Source organism: Camarhynchus parvulus, chromosome 1 (genome assembly GCF_901933205.1).
Source record: "Camarhynchus parvulus chromosome 1, STF_HiC, whole genome shotgun sequence".
Taxonomy (NCBI): domain Eukaryota; kingdom Metazoa; phylum Chordata; class Aves; order Passeriformes; family Thraupidae; genus Camarhynchus; species Camarhynchus parvulus.
The window spans coordinates 114671415-114692687 of record NC_044571.1 but is presented as its reverse complement, the minus strand read 5'-3'; the positions used below and the strand labels follow the sequence as shown (position 1 = coordinate 114692687).

The following is a 21273-nucleotide window of genomic DNA, read 5'->3' as shown; positions in this document are numbered from 1 at the left end:
CATCCAAGGAAAATTCTCCAGTTCTACCTCATCCTGCCTCCTCCAGGCTTCTTTCCCAGGCAGGAGAAGGCAGCTGGAATGATTATTGTGAATTGTGTGGCCATCAATAGGCTCCTGATTAGTCATTTTGCTTCCATTTGTGGCTGCAGCGATTAGGAAACCTCCAGCTGTTTCTTTCATTGCTTACAGAGCCTTTCTGAGGCGTTTTCCCCCTCTTGTGCTGCTGTGTCTGGGTTGGGCTGTGCTGTGGCCCCACAAGGAGCTGTCCCTGGGATGCTGCAGCATCAGTTCCCGTGGTTTTGTTGGGTTATGCCCTTTTCTGACCCAGAAATGGGGCACCTGAGAGGGGGTTTAAAAGCCTTGATTCCATTTTCAGTGTCACGAGGAGTGTGAGACAATACAGATGTTACAATCCACAGCATCACAATCAGAACCCAATTATTTCCTAATTGTAAGTGTTTCTTGGCCTGTCAGCTTTTGCTGAACTCTCAGACTTGGGGAATTGCCTGCAAATCCAAATCCCAGCTCCTGGTGGATGGTTCTGCCCCTCTCTGGGCAGCTTCAATCCCACAGCCAAGGCCCCCTCATTCCTCATGCCCCTATAAATATATTTGTGACAGGTTTTGAGTGGTTGCCTCAACCCTCCCGTGGCACCAAATCCTCTTCCAACTCCCCCTTTGCACTGCCAGCATAAATTCAGGCGTGACTTTATTCCTGGCCAGGGTTTCTGTGTGTGGCTGACAAAATTCCGGCCTCCGCGCGGATGCTGCTACGCAACTTTCCCCCTATTTTCAACAAAAAAAGAAGAAATCTGTGTTCATTGGTTCTAAATGACATCATTCTCTTTCACTAATTAGTATTCTCTCCTCTATTGGTTATTATTTCTCACTCCCCATGCTAATTACTCTGTATTTTTAGTACCTTTTTTCCTCCAAATTCCAAGATGTAGCGAGTCTCTTTTAGCATCTTCTTTGCCTTCTGCTTTCTGCAGCGTGTCCTTGTGGTCCGTAAATTCTGTGTGCAGGCGTCCAATCCATCTCCCTCTGCCGGGCTTTGGTCACTGCAGCACATCAGAGTTCGTTTATAAAAAGTTCAAGTTTCAGTCATCCTGCCCACTAAAGCAGCTTATGACAACTTTGCTGAGAGTAATCTCAGATTAACACACCATTTATCATTTAGACAGGGTTAATTAAAAACAACATTTTTAAAAGGTAATTAAGCCCATTACCTCCAATTATTTTAAAGCCTTCTCCTTTCCAGCTCAGAGCTGCTGTGTCAGCTCAGGGCTCCAGAGGTGGCACAGCAGATCACACCTGGAGAAATTCATTCTGCTGCTCAGGGGTGGATCAAAGTCCAGGGGAAAAGGGGCAAAAAAAAAAAGAGAGCAGCTCCCACAGGTGAGGGGGTTCTCCTCCTGTGTTCCTGGGGATCAGGGGGCTCTCCTCCTGTGTTCCTGGGGATCAGGGGGTTCTCCTCCTGTGTTCCTGGGGATCAGGGGGTTCTCCTCCTCTGCTCCTGCTGATGAGGAGGATTCTCCTCCTGTGTTCCTGTGCACCTGCAGCTCACAGAGCCAGGCTGCCACCACGAGCATGGATGTGGAACCGCCTCTCCCACAGCAGACAGAGAATTAATTCCACAGGGTTCAGAGCTGCTCCACACTCCAGGTGTACCTGCTGTTAGGGGTGGCAGGAGGATGTCTGGCAGCTAAATATCCTCAATAAAACAGCCCTAAGTCTCCCACCACTGAATGAAACTCCTGCTTTATTTTTCCTCTAACACCAGCTCTTTCTCTGTTCTTTTACACAGGAGACAGGCAAAGAAGGGTAATTTAAAAATCTCTTCATTAGCAGCTGCTCATTTTCTCCTGTCTCCTGAGGGTTAGAGGGGGCAGAGGATTGGATTTTCTTATCTTTTCAAGTAACTTTCTTTTAATCTCCTTCCCCTGGAAATAATTCAGCTAATAGTCTGGTATTGCAGTGACCTCAAAGAGAGCTGATGGCCTCCCCTCTGCTCGAGTTTTTAATTTCAGATTGGAGATCTGAAGGGCTTTTTGAGTGCTCTCCTGGAACCTGTGGCAGGGGACAGAGCAGATTCTGTCTAAATGCATTTCCATCCACGCTTTGTTCCACATCCCTCTGCCCCCCCAGCACTGAGCTCATTGCCATCCTCACCGCCCTGAGACAACCACAGAGCTCCTGGGCTCCGCAATGCCCCTTGAGGAGCTCATCAGAGGGGTTTAATCTCTGCTGAGAGGGAGAGAAGCCGGACCCATGGCTGGAAATGGCTTTCCCTGATGGAATGAGGCACAGAGCCCCTGGAGGGATGGCAGGGGACGGCTCTGCAGCGCCAGCAGAGCGGGGATGCCGCTGCCCAATGCCTTCGCCATTCGTGGGTCTGGCTAGGAGCGGAAAGCGCTGGGATTTCCCAGGAGCCGGGCGGGATTCGCGGGGCAAGGGGGACACCCGCCGGCCGCGGCTGGAACGGAGCGGGAGCGGCGGAGAGGGCCGGAGTTACCTGGGAGGAAAGGGCACCGAATCCCGATTTACATGGGAGAGAGAGAGGGAGGGAGAGCATCGGCACCGAATCCCGATTTACATGGGAGAGAGAGAGGGACGGAGAGCATCGGCACCGAATCCCGATTTACCTGGGTGAGAGAGAGAGGGAGAGCATCGGCACCGAATCCCGATTTACATGGGAGAGAGAGAGGGAGAGCATCGGCACCGAATCCCGATTTACATGGGAGAGAGAGAGGGAGAGCGTCGGCACCGAATCCCGATTTACATGGGAGAGAGAGGGAGGGAGAGCATCGGCACCGAATCCCGATTTACATGGGAGAGAGAGAGGGAGAGCATCGGCACCGAATCCCGATTTACATGGGAGAGAGAGGGAGGGAGAGCATCGGCACCGAATCCCGATTTACATGGGAGAGAGAGAGGGAGAGCATCGGCACCGAATCCCGATTTACATGGGGAGAGAGAGGGAGGGAGAGCATCGGCACCGAATCCCGATTTACATGGGAGAGAGAGAGGGAGAGCATCGGCACCGAATCCCGATTTACCGGAGAGAGAGGGAGGGAGAGCATCGGCACCGAATCCCGATTTACATGGGAGAGAGGGAGGGAGAGCATCGGCACCGAATCCCGATTTACCGGAGAGAGAGGGAGGGAGAGCATCGGCACCGAATCCCGATTTACATGGGAGAGAGAGAGGGAGAGCATCGGCACCGAATCCCGATTTACATGGGAGAGAGAGAGGGAGAGCATCGGCACCGAATCCCGATTTACATGGGAGAGAGAGAGGGAGAGCGTCGGCACCGGGCAGCAATGGTCACTCCAGTCCTGGCAGTGGTCACTCCGGCCCCGGCAATGGTCACTCCAGTCCTGGCAGTGGTCATTCTCATCCTGGCAGCGGTCACTGCCCTCCCAGGCACAGCACAGACCACGCCAGCCCAGCAGGAATCACCCGGAGCGCTCAGGAATCCCAGGGTGCTGAGCTGAGCTGTGCTGTGCTGGGGGTGTCAGCTCTGATGAGTGAGGAAAAGCCTTCAGCACGTCTGGGGGATGCACACAGGGCTGCCTGACCCTAATCCTTACACCAACCCTAATCCTTATCCTAACCCCAACCCAACCCCTGCAGCCAGCCAGGGCCCTGGGCACACCTGGTCCAGAACATTCTGTGTCCCTCTCTGGGGTTCCCTCCATCTCCCCAGCATTGTGCCCACAGGAAAATGCCACACTCTGAGCACCCCAGGTTGATTCAGAGCCTGCCCTCCATCCATGGACAGCCTAGAACATATTTAATATTCCATTCACACCCCTCTGCAGCTTTATGGATCTGAATTTCTGCCTTTGATCTGTTTCTTGCAACATTAATTAATTTCAAGCCCTCTTTATTTTTCAGCGTGATATTTCTGATTGTTTCCTTTTGTTTCAAGCAGTGTTTTCCCCAGAAGCATCCACCTGGCTGCTGGACCAAGGTGTGGTGGCAGAGGGGTCATCAATTAACCGACCCTGCCAGCTGGCATCTGGCACAGCTCTCTGCCGCAGGGGACTCCCGGGTCTGGCCTGGCACAAAAACAAGGCCCTGCTGCTCACCTCTGCAAACTGCACAGGCAGCTGCAGGAGGATTTCCCCTCCGTGGTCCTCTGTTTCTGGCTCTGGGAGCAGCACAGAGCGTTAAAGCCAAAGCATTCCAGCTGTGGAGCTGGCATACCCGTGTCACTCGTCACCACGTGTGTGCTTTCTTCTCAAGGCGCTCTCGGTCTTCTCACCATTTCCCCGACTTCCTGAGGGGTTTGGATTGGCCTGGCAGCCTCACAAGCCAAAAATAATCCTGCTGAAGCAGCAAACCCTGCACTGCTGCAAGGCATGCCGTAGGAAGTGCTGTACACGCCCCAGCCCATTTTAATGCCATTTCCCTCGTGTCACTTTTGTCATCCCCCAGAGTGCTGCCTGTGGGTGCCCATGCTGTGCTGCCCACTGCTGTGCCAACACCAACCCACACCACACTCCCCAAATCTGGGCCAAACCCAGTGCCCCAGAGGGAGAGGGACTGGCCAAGGAACTGGCCATGGAGAGATGGGGGAGCTCCTCCAATGCCACTGGAATTCTTGGGGAATTTGCTGCTTTTTATCTCGTTCTTTGGAGCACTCACTTGAAGGTTTCTTGTGACCAGCCTGGAAAAGCATCAGGAATGGCTGGGTATGGATGCCATAAGGGAAATGGGAGTTGTTCCATCACCAAAACACGGGCAGAGCCTTACCTGGGGGCTCCTTCCTGAGCTAGAAAAGCATCAGGAATGGCTGGGTATGGATGCCATAAGGGAAATGGGAGTTGTTCCATCACCAAAACACGAGCAGAGCCTTACCTGGGGGCTCCTTCGCTAGAAAAGCAGCAGGAATGGCTGGGTATGGATGCCATAAGGGAAATGGGAGTTGTCCCATCACCAAAACACGAGCAGAGCCTTACCTGGGGGCTCCTTCCCGAGCTGCACCAGCTGGGAATGCAGGACCTCTTCCCTGGTACCACCCTTCCCACCTCACAGCCCTCCTGTGACAGGCTCCCCACCACCTGTGGCCTCTCCACACACCACTCTCTGCAATCACTTTTGGGTTTTTTTTTCCTCCAGTATTTTATTTCCGACAGGCATTTACAACGTTCCATTCATAGAACTAAAAACATAAAAATAGACCTTCTTTCAGCTTATAAAAGAAATATATAAGAACCTTTGACATAGACATGTCATGACATTATGTACAAGAGCCACGGTACCTTCCCAGTACCAGCCTTCCAGTATTTGAGTGCTGACTGCATCCTCTGGGAGCAGCCCAGGACAGCCAAACCCTCCAGCACGTGGGACACTGACAGGTGATGGTACAAAAACAACCAGGTGATCATACAAAGGGGGTAGAAACTCTTCTAAAGCTCTTACCAAAAGAAACCAGGAGATAGCAAAAAGTTACTAGAGAAAGCTTCCATAAGTCAAGTATAGTGCACCAGAAACCAGGGGAGGGAGGGGAGGATGCCAGCTGGGACACACAGACAGTGATGGATGTTTTGGGGGGAGGGGATAATTCTTGTTATGTTTTAAAATATAGTCAGAGTGGATTTTATAAAATATAATCCTAAGGCTATTATAAAATTTCAGGTTCTCAAAGTACCTAGTGATGTGTCAAACACCAATAGATACCGACAAAATGAAACAAAATTTCATATAATCTTTTTTTTTTCTTTTTCCTATAGGTGAGACTGCAATGGGGAAAGCTATATAAATCCTAAAAAAAAAAAAGTGCTATTTTGTGTTTTGTATTTGGAAGTCTACTTAAAAACCACAAGATTTTAGTCACATTTTACCCTGTTTTAGATGTTTAAATAAAAGATTTTAAATGTTAAAGAAGTTTACCTGTGTAGAACTTTTTTGATCCTCTATTGCAGTGGAAAAGCTTTTATAAAGGAATTAAAATACACTAGTTCCACCCACAGTAGGAGAGTGGGCAAGGTCAGTTTTTTGGCCATGAATTCCCTGTCCCCTAAGCCCAAACTCTGCCAGAGAGAGTGGGGCAAAGGCATCTGTGGCTCCAGCAAGGGCACGCCACAGATCCCTTTGCTCCACTGCAATTCAGTCACGTCATTTTATTTATTATTCTTTTTACTAGCTAACTAAACTCCAGTCTCAAACATATACAATAAACCTTTTCCTGAAGAAAGTTATACCTAAATAAGAGTTTTCCAGTTCATATTTTAATATAAAACCACCGTTCCTAACCCTCTGCAAAAAGCTAGCCTCGTATCCTAGACGTGGAGCTACCCTAAATCTCTTACCCCTTTGTGCCCCTGCATCTCAGGTAAAATACAAAAAAATATCTCTTCAAGTGTTAAATTTGGATCTTTTCCAAGAGAGTTTGGCATCTTTACAAGAGTATGTAAAACTAGAGCTTCCAACATTGACATTAAATTAGACCAGCCACAGACCAAGAGGACCGAACACGACATGAATCCCAAACCTTTCCTCACACGTTCCTAAAATACATGAATATTCTCTTACATTTAGAGAGGGAAAGGGAGTCAGAGTGACTGTACAGGTTAAAAAGGCAGTTTCCTCGTGAAGGAGATGAGCCTACGACCGACGGCTTTCACCAACCCCTCTGTCCTCGCGCTCCTGCCGGAGCCCATTGGCTGCACAGAGGTTAAGACGCCCAGAGTCACTTGCTTTCCAGTGATTACCTTCTCCCCGTACTCAATTTCAGCCCCTGATTGTTTTAGAATAAATAAAGTAGTGTGAAAGCCCTTGGTTATCGCAAGACAGGACCTCAAGCTCATTTCGTTCCCGGTTTTTGAGCATTTTGAGTGTGGCCGCATGGCTTGGGACCGGTAGAGCTGCCGCAGCGGTGTGTGCAAGTGCGCGACCCGCGGGGTCACGGAGGGCTCGGGGACACCTCAGAGCTCGGTGTTGAGCTTCCTGCCGGGCACAAAGTCCTCCCGCCGCACCCAGATGACCTCCTCGCCGTGGCCCTCGGCGGCGCCGTTGATGGCGGGCAGGGCCGCCTGCTTCCTCAGCTGGGCCATCCTGGCGGCGTGCGCGTCGCCGGGCGGGCCGGGCCGCAGCGAGGTGGCCTGCAGCCGCTCCGCAGCTCGCGCGCGTAGCGCCGCCTCGCAGAAGTCGTCGTCGTCGCTCAGGATGTCGGTCTCCTTGATGTCCTCCTGCTCCTCGTACTGCGCCAGGTCGAACTGCTCCTCGACCCAGCGGTCAGTGTCCCCTCCCTGCGCGGGCTCTTTCTCGGGGCTGCTGCCGTGGAGGGCCTCCGAGTCAATGGTAAACCTGTTTCGGGCCAGCCGCCGCCTCCTCCTCCCCAGAGACTTGCTGGGGGCTGACACTGCACACACAAAGATAAAACCCCACAGAGGTGTTTTACACACGGCACAACTCTGCGCTAAAGCTAAGTCCTGTCTGCGGTGGGCAGGGCCCGTCACTCCCATCTCCCTGTGAACATGGAACCTCAGCTCCTCAGCACGAGGCCTCTGAGGCCACACGAGGAGTTCCTGCTGCTCAGATCCATCATGTCACAGATCACGGCCTCTGGATCCACCAGGTGACAGGCCTCTGACACCAGGTCACAGATCACGGCCTCTGGATCCACAGTGCCACAGATCACGGCCTCTGGATCCACCAGGTCACAGATCACAGCCTCTGGATCCACCAGGGCACAGATCACGGCCTCTGGATCCACCAGGTCACAGATCACGGCCTCTGGATCCACCAGGTCACAGATCACGGCCTCTGGATCCACCAGGTCACAGATCATGGCCTCTGGATCCACCAGGTCACAGATCATGGCCTCTGGATCCACCAGGTCACAGATCACGGCCTCTGGATCCACCAGGTCACAGATCACAGCCTCTGGATCCACCATGGCACAGATCATGGCCTCTGGATCCACCATGGCACAGATCACGGCCTCTGGATCCACCATGGCACAGATCACGGCCTCTGGATCCACCATGTCACAGATCACGGCCTCTGGATCCACCAGGTCACAGATCACGGCCTCTGGATCCACCATGGCACAGATCACGGCCTCTGGAGCCACCATGGCACAGATCATGGCCTCTGGAGCCACCATGGCACAGATCATGGCCCTCAGCTGCTCCTCCTGAGCACTGGACAGCCAGCCAGCACCAAGGGCATCTGCTCAGCTCAGCTTCTCACTCGCAGCCCCTGCTGCCAGCACACCACAAAATCCAACAGCTTCAAATCTTGCAGAGGGACATCTGGGATCAGAGCAGCTTTCCTACAGCTCTCCCAGGAGACATACCTCAGTGCTGAAGATGCTGCAGGGAATTACGTTCCCTGTCCAGGCTCTGCTGCTCCCTTCCTCACTTCCTCCCTGCTGGGTGAGGACAAAAACCAATCCCCCAACCCAGAAGAGCTGTCAGAAGTTCCATCTACGCAGCAACTGGCCCAATTAGCAAATCCCCATCCTCTGCGTCAGAACATCTTCCCAAGCAGGGGTAAATCCTGCAGGCACCACGGTGCCTCAGGGGCACACACAGAGCTCTGAGGCTGGAGTTTGTTCCCCTGCACTGAACAGCACCTCAGCACTGCAGCATGAATTTATGCAGCTCTGCCTTGGGGTTCAGGTCACATTTTAACATCCCTGAGCCCCACAAGGTGCATTAATTACAATGGCTCAGCAGCTGCAAACTTTATCTGTAGGGAGAGGTCTGGACTCCAAGGTGGGATTTTAATCTCTGCAGAACTCATCACACAAATGCCCCACGGAGCCAATCTGAAAGGAGATCTGGCACCTCCAGCAGCACCCCGAGTGAGAAGCTGGGCTCAGCTGGTGCTGGCCTGGCCTGCCCTGGTCAGAGGAGGAACAGAAAGCCTGGCAGTCTGCACTGCTGGATCTACTGAGCAAAACAAGAAATAAACAACAGACCAGAACAAAACACGCAGCCGTGCCGTGTACTTTGGGGTTGGAAGCAAATCATTCTTCCCTCCAGCATCTAGAGTTCTGAAAATGAAAACCTGCTTTTCCCTGAAGTCAACTGCAAAGGAAAATCCATGGTTTAGGAGAGGCCATTACAAAAATAAGAGTACCAAGTGCTAACTTCTCCAAATGTGGGAAGGAGGAGGATGTCCCCTTTAGCAGTTGAGCTGGAAAGGCTCAGGTGGAGGACACCCACAGCTTCCCCCTCAAACCAGGCTCAGGGGAGCTGTTTTTCCTTGTGCATTGTAGTTCAAAAGTGCCTGGGTTACCCCAAAATTTTGTACATGCTTTTAAGGATCACACAGCTTCTGCTCTGTTCAGCTGAGCCCCAGCCGGGAGTAAAGTGCACAGCCAATGGATACTGCCAGGAATCCCATCTCCCTTCCAGGCCAGAAGCACTGCTCTGAAGCTGAGCCTCGAGTGCAAAGCAAGGTAAATAGAGGCAATTTAAGGCTCTCAAGGAAGTGAAGCATGGGAAACCAGCAGTTTTTACATACCCAGGAGAGAATGCTAATCCTAATATACAAGCGACAGACACCACTGTGTGTCCTACAACGCTGCTGGGGTTACTGGGATCTTGAAAGTCTGTAGCCCTACAGTACCTGCCCTGTTCATGGCTGGCCTTGCACCTTTTAGAGCACACAATCTTTTTCCACCAAAGGGAACATATTGCTGGGAGGAGGGCAAACTTTCGGTTTTAAGGAGCTGTCTTCTGTGTTTGTCCCGCAGGATGGAGTGCACTGCCTTCAGAAAGTCCTTCCTGTGCTCTGGAGAGCTGAAAAAGAGGTGGGAATACAAAAGGCAGAGTTACCCCTCGGGAACTGCTAAAAGCTGGCTGTAAATGAGGTAAATAATGGCCACTCCTGTGATTTAAGACAGTGCAAATCGACTGGCAGGCGCTTCCCCAGAGAACACTCCCCTGAACTCAGTATTTTCAAAGCAAAGCTACATCCATGGTGACTGCAGTGGGCATCACAGGAAACCAACACCCAGGTCATTAATGAAACATTCAGCCTTTCAGCCCTCTCGAGGTTTCCTTTCCCTGCAGTGCCAGCCACACGTGGCTGTGTCCAGCACACATCCAGTGGTGCTCAGTCCATCTGTCCCTCCAACACACCCACACTGCACAGCTCCTGCAGCTCTTCCTAGAAGTAGGAATTGGCTTGGCACCAGCTCTGTTGGACCCTCATGAGTTCCAAGTTCTTCCTTGAGCCCTACGAACACCACCACCACAACAATGGATGTTCATTTGAGTGCAGAAGTTGGGACCTGGTGCCACGAAAGGAACCAGCTGAACACAACACCTGCCATAAAGATCCAGTGCTGCAGTTTAACTGGAAAATTGCAATAAGGCTTTTCCCATAAAGGTGCAAAGCTGATCAAGTTCTTTTCAGAGGTTGTACCAAATTCTACCTTCCAGAAGTTAGGTTTGAACACCTTCTCCCCACTCTCCCTAACAAAGGAGAAAGGAGTTCCCAACTGCTGGCAGGTGCAGCAACCAGACCTTTGTCCTTATGGTGCCCAGAGTGAGAAACTGAGGCCCAGCCCCAGTTCAGGGGAATGTTATCCCATCCCTCACCCTCCCCCCAGTGAATTCAATTCAGTTCAGGTCTTGAACTGAGCTGGGATTTATCTGTTTGCACCAGGATTTACTTCAGTGGCACAGCAGGAAAGGTAAACACTGGATCCAGTTTATCAGTTCCCAGATTGCCTCAAGAGGAAAGACACAGGCAAGCAGGGATGCAGAGACGCAGCTGTGAAGGAAAACAGAAAACAGGGAGTCCCACTTACCTACAGCAGAGGTGAAATGTCCTTTCTGGCCTGCCCTCAGACTCAGATTTGACATGGACAATCTCACACACAGAATTGGTCTCTGCATCTAAAGGGAAAGCAAGCAGAAATGCATGTGTACCTCCACATGTAAGTGCAAAGCATGTGCTGCATGCCCAGTGAGGGTGCCCAGGGCACACACACCGACTGCAAGGCTGGCAGACTGCAGGTTTTACCTCCAGGGACATTACCTGCACTGGCCAGGGCCCGCACCTGCAGCGCCTCCAAAGGGATCATGTGGCGGAACCGGAACGGATCCCAGTCTTCATAAATTGAGGCTCTGTGGGATCCTCCCTGGAAGAATTTCAAACACTGTCAGGAAAGGAGACACCCTGGGGCAGGCAGACAGTGCTGTGCTCTGTGCTGAGGGCTCCCAGCTGCAGAGCTGCTGCAATCCTGGTTTTCCCACCCCACACCTCCCTCGGGGGCCTCTCTGTGGGGACCTTGCTGGAGTCTGGACTAAAGCAGCCCTAAGGCCCCTCAGCTCTCACAAATGCCCTCCAGAGTTACCCAGCCCAGCCCTGGGTGCACACACACTCGGGAATACATCAGAGTTTTGCTTTTCTCTCTCAAGTCACCCCGTGCCAGCTGCCTTTCCCCAGGGCAGGCACCTCCAACCTTTCTCTGCTTTATGCCACAAGTAGGGATCGCTGGTTTCCCTGTACCACTACACAGTGTGCCCCTGTTGTAGCACTGCCAAGCTCAGCTTTCACTTGGAATCCCAAACTCCAGTGGGATCCCTGAGCCACTCCTGATGTAGCTGAGAGCAGCCAGCACTTGCCTGGTGGCACACAACACCCAGGGCACGGTGTGAGGTGACAGACATTGATCAGCTTTCAGACACTCACACTGACCAAGGAGTCCAAGCCGAGAGACACTCACAGTGACATCTTCATCCAGGACAATCCCACAGCAGGGAATGGATGTGGCAAGCATGGCAACAAGGATAAAGGACTGCTTGCTGTGCCCACCCAGCTCCTCAGACACCGGGGACCACACACGCCAGAGCACATTCCAGCTCCACGGCTTTGTGGGAAGCAAAACTCCATCACAGCCCCAGAAATGCCCACAGCACCACCCAAACAGTCCCTGCACACTTACCAGCTTCTTCTTCTGTTTGGAACCATCCTTGTACACCAGGACCACGGCAGTTTTGAACACTGGAGGAGAAAGCGAGAGCCAAAAGTTATGGAGTCACAGAATTCCAGGACAGCTGGGGTTTGCAACCTCTGGAGATCACCCAGTCCAACCCCCCACCAAGGCAGGGTCCCCTGCAGGTGACACGGGAATTTGGGATTTTGGGATGTCCCCAGAGATGGAGATCCAGGCCCTCCCTGGGCAGCTGTTCAGGGCTCTGCCCCCTCCATGGACAGAAATTCTTCCTCAGGCTGAGGTGGAACTCGTTGTGTTTCAGTTCATGGCCACTGCTCCTCATGCTGTCACTGGCACCACTGAGCAGAGTGTGGCACCGTCCTGTGACAGCCTTGGGGACATTTGTGTGGGTTGGTGGGATATCTGTGTGGATTTGATAGGGTATCTGTATGGATTTATGGGGTTTTTGTGTGGGTTGAAGGGATATTTTTGTGGATAGAAGGATTCCTTCTCAGCCTTTCCTTGCTAAGAGTGACCAGGCCCATCTCCCACAGCCTGTCCTCAAGAGCATCCATAAGGCTTGGGATGGGTCTCCTCTCTTCCCAAGCACACAAACCTTTCAGCTGAGCCAGGAAAACTACCAGAGAGCAGAAGTGAGCCCTGCAGGCAAGAGACAAGCCCAGGTTTAAATTCCAGCCAGCCCTGGGGAAGGTGGCGCTCAGGTACTTTCAACATGTGTTGAGGCACAGCTGCCAGTCTTTAATGTGAATTGTGCCACTGTTTAAGGCATGTGAAATGCAAGTCCTGGGATACAAACCAAATGCTGCCAGCTCAGGTTCCTTCTTCCACTTGCCCAGGGAAGCAGGAGGGTTCAGCCATATCACTGTGTTATGCAAGAGCAAGTCCCCCATGGAAAGGTCGGCCACCTGCCAACACAGGCACAAAGGAAAGGTTTTAATCAGCTCCAGGAATCTGATGGCACTCTGCAGCTCAAGGAAACTTGCATCAAGTCTAGTCCTGAGCAAAACTGCCCCCAGCAAACTTCGGGAGTATTTCATCAGCTGACTGCAAACAGATGCATGTAAACCCTTCGTTAATGAGCATAAGATAGGGTCAGTTAAACTCAAGAGTCCAGCCCTTGGAAGTCAAGGTCAAACTCAGATGTTTTCTTTGCCTTTTGTCCCCCTTTGTCCATTTTTCTCCCTACCAGTTTCTTTGTGTTTTGTTGGAATATTTAAGCACATATTCAGTTTGGGGTGAGGTTTAGAGACTGCATCAGGTGCAGGGGCCACAGCAGCCCCTCCCCACAGCTGCTGTGGCTCTTGACCTTGCCCAGGGGCTCCTCTGGGGACACCACATTGCTGGGAACACACTAAGAAAGGAGTTCCCAACTGCTGGCAGGTGCAGCAACCAGACCTTTGTCCTTATGGTGCCCAGAGTGAGAAACTGAGGGCCAGCCCCAGTTCAGGGGGATGTTATCCCATCCCTCACCCTCCCCTCAGTGAAGTCTGAATTCAGTTCAGTTCAGGTCTTGAACTGAGCTGGGATTTATCTGTTTGCACCAGGATTTACTTCAGTGGAAAGGTAAATACTGGATCCAGTTTAACAGGCACCAAAATAACTCTAGATCTGATTGTTACCTCTTTTTTCTCCCCTGTTTGCTCCGCTATGAGTTGGTCAAACACTGCCCCATATTCTTCATGGATTTTCTGCATTTCATTAATGTGGCTGGCAACTTTGTTCATGGTTTTGATGGCCACTGCAAGAGAGACAGGGGATGAGCAGAAGGGATTTTTAACCCTCTGAGAGGAAGGGATGGGGGGAGGTTCAAGGGCAGAGGTGAGCCACACAAAAGTGGGGTTGAGTCCTTACCATCAAGGTGATAGTGCTCTTCACTGTCCACGTCAGTGAGGGCAAAGAGCTCCTTGAGCAGGAGGGGGTATTTGAGTATCCTCTGGATGGGCTTGATGAGGTAAGACTCCAGGGTGGAGGAGTGCTGCCGGCGCGGGTTCTGGGCATCCAGGAACGCCTTGAAAGCAGTGTCTGTCTTGGCTGCCAGATTCAAAGGAGGCATTGGATCAATGAAAAATCCTGACTGCTGCCCTGAGAAAGCAACTTTTCCAGGTTTAAATTGGTTTATCCGGAGGCATTTTGTGAGGAAGTGCAGATTTATTGGGCCTGCAGAATTAGATTTACGCCCTCCAGGATCTGAGTCACTGACACCCTCCCCGATGTGCTATTTAGGATTTCACAGCAGGCATCCACCTCCAGCAGGGCAATTTTTAATTGCACTATCCATGACAGAATCTCCCGAGCTGGAAGGGCCCCACAGGGACCATCCAGTCCCACCCCTGGCCCTGCACAGACCCCCAACAACCCCACCCTGAGTATCCCTGGAGAGCTCTCCAAACACTCCTGGAGCTCTGTGGGGCCGTGCCCATTCCCTGAGGAGCCTGGGCAGTGACCAGCACCCTCTGGGGATGAACCTTTCCCTGAAATCCAGCCTAAACCTGCCCTGGCACAGCTCCAGCCCTTCCCTGCATCCCGTCCCTGGTCACGGGGAGCAGAGCCCGGAGCTGCCCCTCAGGAGGAGCAGTAAGTACTTCTGGCCTGGCAGCTATTTTAGATGTTTTAATCATGCTCCCTCTAAGCAAAGTCTCACATTGGAAATTTGTGAGAAGGCACTGCTTCCAAGCCATAGTGCACCCACAATATTGGCAAGTCTGGTTCTTGTTACCTCATTAAACCTTAAAAAGCAGCACTGAGTCACAACAACAGCAGGAGCTGGTGAGAGGCAGGAGCAGAAACTGAGGCTAATGCACCAGATTTTGGGAGCACAGGCAGACTGGACACCTGACTGCCATCATCTTTTCTACCTGACTGCTATGAATTTATAAAACTGCCATTTTCTCTGTTGCTCCCTCCACTGGAGCATGAGGAGCGAAGGAAGGAGGAGGTGGTATTTATAGACATACAAATTATTCAGTGCAGGAGCAATTCCACACAATTGCTTCTATTGCAGTCATGTCCCCTGCTGGGGTTGGGAGTTTGTGCAGGCAGTCACCTGATTTCCATAAAGCAACTTGAGTTTCAAATGCAAAAGCCACCTGCACCTCAGCTGAGGACACCAAGTGACACCTGAAATACACTCCCAGGCTGTTGAAGAGATTTACCTCTGGAACAGAATTTTAAATTCTGTTTATGCCATAATTCAAGCACAACACTTTCTCACTTGTAAATACAGTCAGCAATGGAAAAGAAAAGCAAAAGAACCAGATCTACCTAGTCTACAGCTTTAACTTAAGGGTCCTATAAAATACTGCCAAAAGGAAGCATGGATGTGACTAGCAACAAATCATTTATTTATGTATTCCACAGAGCTGCCAAGTATTCTTCGCAGCACAGGGAGTAAAAGTTTACAAGCAGAAATGAAAAAAGAAAAAGTGCACAGAAAAAACCCAAACCCCAAACCAACCAAGAAACAAAAAAACCTCAACATTTTTGACTGTCAGACATGCAGATGTTGTTTGAAAAACACGAGTTCCTCCCTCAATGGCATTGCTGCTACAACTGGAGCCATTTGTTTGTTCCATGTCTTGGCCAAAAAGGAATTGCACAAAGCACTGGTAGCTCCTTGAGATTTCCACTTCCACAGGGGAAAACATCCCTGTGAGGCAAGCTGGCCCAGGAGCCAGAGCACAGGGCTTTCATCTCCAAGCCAGCAAGCCAAGCTCTGCTAGGAACTCTGCCATGGGAACTTCTCAGGCAAGAGGAAGGACAGAGGGGAGAGAGGGCTGAAATATTCCACCAGCTTCCATAAAACATTCTCCCAGGCTGATCCTCTCCTAGTGTTCCCCCATTCCTGCCCTCAGAGGTTTGGGGTGCAGTGACCACAACCAGCACGTGGCTGTGACAATTTGTTGGATTATCCCCTTTTCTGACCCACAGATGGGGCAACTGAGAGGTGTTTTAAAAACTTTGATTCCATGGTCAGTCTCATATGAAGGGTGAGACAATACAGACGTTATAATTCACGCCATCACAATCAGAAGCCAACTACTTCCTAATTATAATACACTACAAGTGTTTTTTGGTCTATCAGCTTTTGCCACACTGTGCTGTAAATGCTTTAAAGCCAATCATCTAAAACTACCCCTCGTGAATCTTATTACAATGCATCTTTCATAGCTCTATTTCTCCAAAGTGTTATTTGCAAAATCATCCTTTGAAACTTGTTTCTAGCTCCATTTCTCTCTCAGCAACCTCTGTCCTATTCCACGGCATTTTTCTTATTTAATAAGAAATAATCTTTCATTATTCTAAGTCAGCATTTCTAATAATCTTTCATTATCCTTAATAATGAAATTAGAAATTTTGTTTCTAATCATCTTTCATTATTCTAAGTCAGCATTTCTTATCTCAAAGTTTACATACCGACACACACTCTGTGAGCCTTCTGTCAGGCATTGAGAATTCCCTACAAATCCACTTCCCACAGCGTCTCTGAGGGGGCTCTTACCTTTCACCAGGACTTTGGGGACTTTTGTGTGGCTGGCACAGAAGGCACTGTACAGCTTGAACCTGTCAGCGTAGTACAGGAAAGGATCCACCCAGGGAGAACAGCACTTTCTGGCATTAAAAGGAAAAAAAAAGCATTAGTAAAAAGGCATTTAGTTACTTTGCCTTCAGCCAGGTCATCTGAAGCTCCCGTCCAGCTTTTGGAGGGCAAGAGAATGCAGCTGTAGTGTGTTTGCAGACCAGGACATCACTGCTGGAGCGAGCCCAGGGGAGGCACCAGGATGATGGAGCAGGGGGGATGGAGCAGCTCTGCTGGGAGGAAAGGCTGAGAGAATTGGGATTGTTCAGCCTGGAAAAGAAAAGCTTTGGGGTGACCTCACTGTGGCCTTCCAGTGCCTGAAGAAATCCAGCAAGGAAGATGGAGACAGACTCTTTACAAGGGGCTGGAGTGACAGGACAAGGGGCAATGGCTTCAAACTAAATGGAGAGTAGGTTTGGATGGGATATCAGGAAGGAATTCTGCCCTTTGAGGGTGGGAAGGCCAGCTGTGGCTGCCCCTGGATCCCTGGAAGTGTCCAAGGCCAGGTTGGACAGGGCTTGGAGCAGCCTGGGACAGTGGAAGGGGTGGAACTGGGGGATCCTGCAGGTTCCTTCCACCCAAAGCATTCTGTGAGTCCATGATTCAGCCACCAGCAAACAGCCCAGCCCTGGTGTGTGGATTCAGCCAGGCCCCAGCCTGGAGGCAGCCCTGACTGCACAGGGAATTAACTCCAGAGCTGCACCTAAAACCCTCACTGCCCTCAGCAACCACCAGAGCCCACAGAGAGGACTGATGTGTCTGACCTGCAATGGATCAGGGCACTGAGGAGCTGCAGGCAACCCTCATCCCTCACAAACATAACCCCAAAACATTTGGGGAACCAGCCAGCACCTTGTGAGGGGCTGAGAGCACACATGGGCAGCCCGGGGACAGTCAGGGGGAGAGGGGAAGCAAACTGCAGAACTGAAAGCACTGACCCCCACATTTCCTTCACACCCAGCTGCTTTCAGACAGGCCCAGGGGCAGAACTGAAAGTGAACTTGGTGCAGCTTTGTGGGAAGCAGCAGCACTCAGGAGATGGAATTATTATTATTATTGTTATTGTTATTCATCCTGTCCTTTACCAAGGTGAGTAATGTTGAGAGCCAGAGTGGAATTCCCCAAAGGAAAAAGATTCTATCATCTCCTTGCCATGCCTCCAGTACCACTGCATCAGACACAAAATGAAATCTGTCTCCACACCTGCCTGGGTTTGAAGTGAAGCTTACAGAGCTGCAGTTTCCATTTCTACCTGTGAAGATGCACACCTGCTGAAAGGCAGAAGTGTTTGCCACCGTGGACTGAAAGTGGAAATACAAAATTCCATGTATTGCTCTGATCTGCAGCCCCAGAGGGCTTTAGAACATGAGACTTGTCAGGGCAAAGATTTTATGTAACTTTCCATTTCTAGCATTTCCTGACAGCTGAAGGCAAGAAATCTGGCAGAAGGGCAAGAATAGAACCAAAAAGCACATGGTTGCTAGTGCTCTATATGGCTAAATGTAGCATAAACTACAATTGCAGCAGAATCATTTTTCAGCAGCACCAGCATCAGTTGAAAATCAGTCTTAAATGGAAGAAGATGCAGGTTTTTACATGAACAGTGACAATAGTCAGAAAATATAGATGGAGAGTGTTAAAGGTCTCCTCAAAATCTGAACAATGAGATAATGCAAATAATGTGGTTTTAATATATAAAAGTAAACAATTATTACCTTAAATTGCTCAACTTTTTCAAGCTTTTCCAGGTCTGGAACCAGCCTTACTCCATCTTCCAGAGTTTTCAGGAACTCTACCTGGAATGCTACCATTTCAGTCAGGTTCCCAAAGAGAACATCCAGCTAATAAAAGGAGAAAAAAAGCAGAATGCTGAAAATGTCACTTTGAGGCTAAATTGTGTTTTCTAGAACTGCAGCAATTCTCAGTCCAATTGTAAAACAAGGTGATGCCAGGAAAAAACAAGCTGCAGACATTACCCAGCAGCACCTTGGTGCTCCACTCAATCCATTATTTGCAAGAAATGGAATTCAGTGAAATTAATTTCAGACAAACAAGGGTTGACATACCTCATCTGGTGTGAGGAAGGTTTCTTTCTGTAGAGGCTTCAGGTATCTCTCCATCAGACAATTTAAATCCTAAAAATTCACAGAAAGATTCCCATGTTGGTCCCTCTGGATATTTCCTGAGGTGGCAAATGATGCTTACCTGATCTGAGGATTTTCCCTTTTTACACACAACATGAAATAGCTGGCTTTTGCACAGTTTAAGACGGGAAAAGGAAACATTCACACATTTCTAGTTACAAAACCAGAACCAGATGTCAGCGAGCAGTGACTGCACACCAGCTAAGCCCAAGAGCCGAACCATTTGGAAATGCCTTATCTCCGCGGCTTCAGTGATATTTCAGGCATTATATATACAATATATTTATATCACAGAACGGAATGCAAGCTCAGCAAGAGCTCCAGAGGTGGAGCAGAGGCAGAAAGCCCTGAGGAGGAAGAGGAGAGCCCTGAGGCTGAAGCCCTCACCTTGACGTAGGTGCGCTCGGTCTCCAGGAGCTCACAGATGACCTTCCTGAGCTTGTCTGCGTCCGTGAGCTGCCTCATGGTGCTCAGCTGGGGCCCTGCACAGTCCTGGGGGGGAGCACTGCAGTCAGAGGGGTTCATTTCATGCAGGCTGCGACAGAAAGCTGCGACCTGCTCTGTGCTCTTGGGAGAGAAGGGAGAGGAAAGAGCAGTGGTAATATTGGAAGTAAGAGCCAGAGGAACAAAGGGGCTGAGGGGGATTTTGCAGCTTGGGGACTTCTCAACAGGCACAAGTGTCTATCCTGTCTCTCTGACTGGGGATAAGAAAAAAAAAAAAAAGGCATTGCAGAATTCCAATTAATTGAAGTGCTGCTCAGCTCCATTCCTGCTCTCAGACACACGTGGATTTTAATTAAAACAGGCTCGTCCAGCACTTAAGATTGACAAGCTCACAGAGAAGCCCAAGAATTGGGAACCAAAAATGCCTGTGCAAACAAAACTCACACCCCAGCCCCCGGCAGTTCCCCAGCCAGGGCTGCAGCAGGGCTGGGAACAGCTCTGCTGACACAGAGGCAGAAACCACTCAGGCTGGGCCATGGGGAAGCAGAGCCTTCCAGCTAAATCCCCTCCAGGCTCCCAGCACAAGCTCTCTGGGCAAGCAGCTGTGTGCCCAGGCTGTGTCTGGAAATGTGCCTGGCAGGGTGAGCTTCTTCCCCATAAGTGCCAGCTCCCAGAGCTGCTCCTCCTCCCTGCTTCCTTTAATATTTAATCAGCTGCCTATATAAAAAGCCAGTTATCCTCACTTCACCCCCTCGTGTTAGATCATTTCCTCCCATCTTTCATTACACTGAGGAGTTTGGAGCAGGAATAGTCTCTGGTGTCAGTGATGACAGCTCCAGGCTCCCAGGATTGCCAAGGCACCATGGGCTGCCCCCATCCCTCCCAGAGACCTGCAGGGAAAGAGCTGCTCCAGGGACACAGCCGATCACCCTGCAGAGCACCTCAGTCCAGGCTCAGGGACTTCCAGCTCTGCCTCTACAGCCCCCCAGTTCAGGAACTGCCCCATGGAAAGGGTGGCCAGGCACTGGCAGGGGGGTGGCACTCAGAGCTCTGGGCTGGGTGACAGGGTGGGCATTGGGCACAGCTGGGACTTCATGGTCTCAGAGGTGTTCTCCAGCATGGGTAATTCTGTAATTCTGTGGAACAACTGACCCAAAATCAGCCTGTTCAACAAGAACAAGCTAACCAGAAAAAAACTAACCAAAAAAGAAAAAAAGAGAGAGAGAGAAAAAACAAAGCGCATCCTCACCTTGCAGTTTGGAGACAAAGCTCTGCCCCTGGGACATCACTTCACTCCCACCCACTGGTAGCTGTGATCTCCATGTTTTTTAAGCCCTGCAGCCTGCTCACACAGAGCTATTTCCTCTCCATGTACCTACAATCCATGCTAGGACAAAAAAGATTTCCACCCCCTTCCCTCAGAGGTCTCTTGGGGCTGCAAATGCTCCCCTGAGCTCCCACTGCACAGCACATGGGCAAAGATGCTCATTAGACAAAGGATCATTTTCTTCAGGACACTCTTGTGAGCCAGGAACTCATTGTAACTGGCTGTCTATACAAAAATGCCTTTGGACACACTTCATTCTAGGGAAAATATTCACTTTCAGTTTCTGAGGTTTATCTCAGATGTGGAACAAAGGAAAAACATTGCAAGTTGAAGGCAGGAGGAAGCAGTGAGTTGGACCAGCCCATCTCCACCTCACTCTGCTCCTGGCATGTGTCACTGAGATTTATTAATCCTAGTTATTCAATAATTCCTGTTGTTTCTCAGCAAGGTTCCACTATACTTAATGTGCTTTTAAGTATAAAGCCCACCCAAACTTTTGGGTTAGATCTGCATCAGATTTCAGCAGGTGTGACCTTGAGCCCAACAGCCCCAAATCCACCAAGGGCAGAGGGTGAAACCTGGCTCCAGCACAGGTTAAAACACCTTCCCAAGCCCCCTGCTCTGCTGGGAGAGAACTGACAGCTCAGATGTGCTGCTCTGAGCCTGCAGAGAGCCAGCACAGGCAGGGCTTGCTCAGCAATGTTTAGCTTTGCTAGCACTGCTTGAGGCAGACGTGTCCAGTGGTGTTTTGCTTTAATATCCATATGCACAAATAAATCCAGTTCTAATGCATAAAGCACAATCTGGAACCAAACCCCCAAATGAACCAAGTGTTTTAAGCAGTTCCTGCC

General features: G+C 50.4%; 2 protein-coding genes across 2 annotated transcripts in view; both read right to left on the bottom strand.

Annotated features, from left to right (window-relative positions):
• Positions 1 to 5110: 5110 nt before the first annotated feature.
• The window catches only part of TIAM1 (TIAM Rac1 associated GEF 1), a 144831-nt gene continuing 128668 nt past the window's right edge, over positions 5111 to 21273 (bottom strand). Inside the window, 13 exon segments of the mRNA XM_030971910.1 lie at positions 5111 to 7371; positions 9591 to 9763; positions 10780 to 10867; positions 11010 to 11112; positions 11920 to 11978; positions 12728 to 12836; positions 13551 to 13669; positions 13783 to 13962; positions 16430 to 16511; positions 16513 to 16539; positions 18223 to 18348; positions 18574 to 18642; positions 19039 to 19218. Of these exon segments, the coding sequence (XP_030827770.1) occupies positions 6935 to 7371; positions 9591 to 9763; positions 10780 to 10867; positions 11010 to 11112; positions 11920 to 11978; positions 12728 to 12836; positions 13551 to 13669; positions 13783 to 13962; positions 16430 to 16511; positions 16513 to 16539; positions 18223 to 18348; positions 18574 to 18642; positions 19039 to 19218 (1752 nt within the window). The 3' untranslated portion in view covers positions 5111 to 6934.
• LOC115917689 (protein LIAT1-like) lies at positions 7379 to 9502 on the bottom strand. Its single transcript, XM_030971922.1, has 2 exons — positions 7624 to 9502; positions 7379 to 7572 (listed from the first exon to the last, which is right to left on the bottom strand). Exons 1-2 carry the CDS (start codon positions 8128 to 8130, stop codon positions 7495 to 7497), a joined length of 585 nt encoding a protein of 194 aa, XP_030827782.1. The 5' UTR covers positions 8131 to 9502; the 3' UTR covers positions 7379 to 7494.

Excerpts from the sequence above, each read along its gene's own strand:
- LOC115917689 (XM_030971922.1), bottom strand. The coding sequence starts at position 8,130 with ATGATCTGTGCCATGGTGGCTCCAGAGGCCATGATCTGTGCCATGGTG. Across the intron at positions 7,573-7,623 it reads GTGGCACTGTGGATCCAGAG|GCCGTGATCTGTGACATGAT; the intron begins GCCGTGATCTGT and ends GTGGATCCAGAG.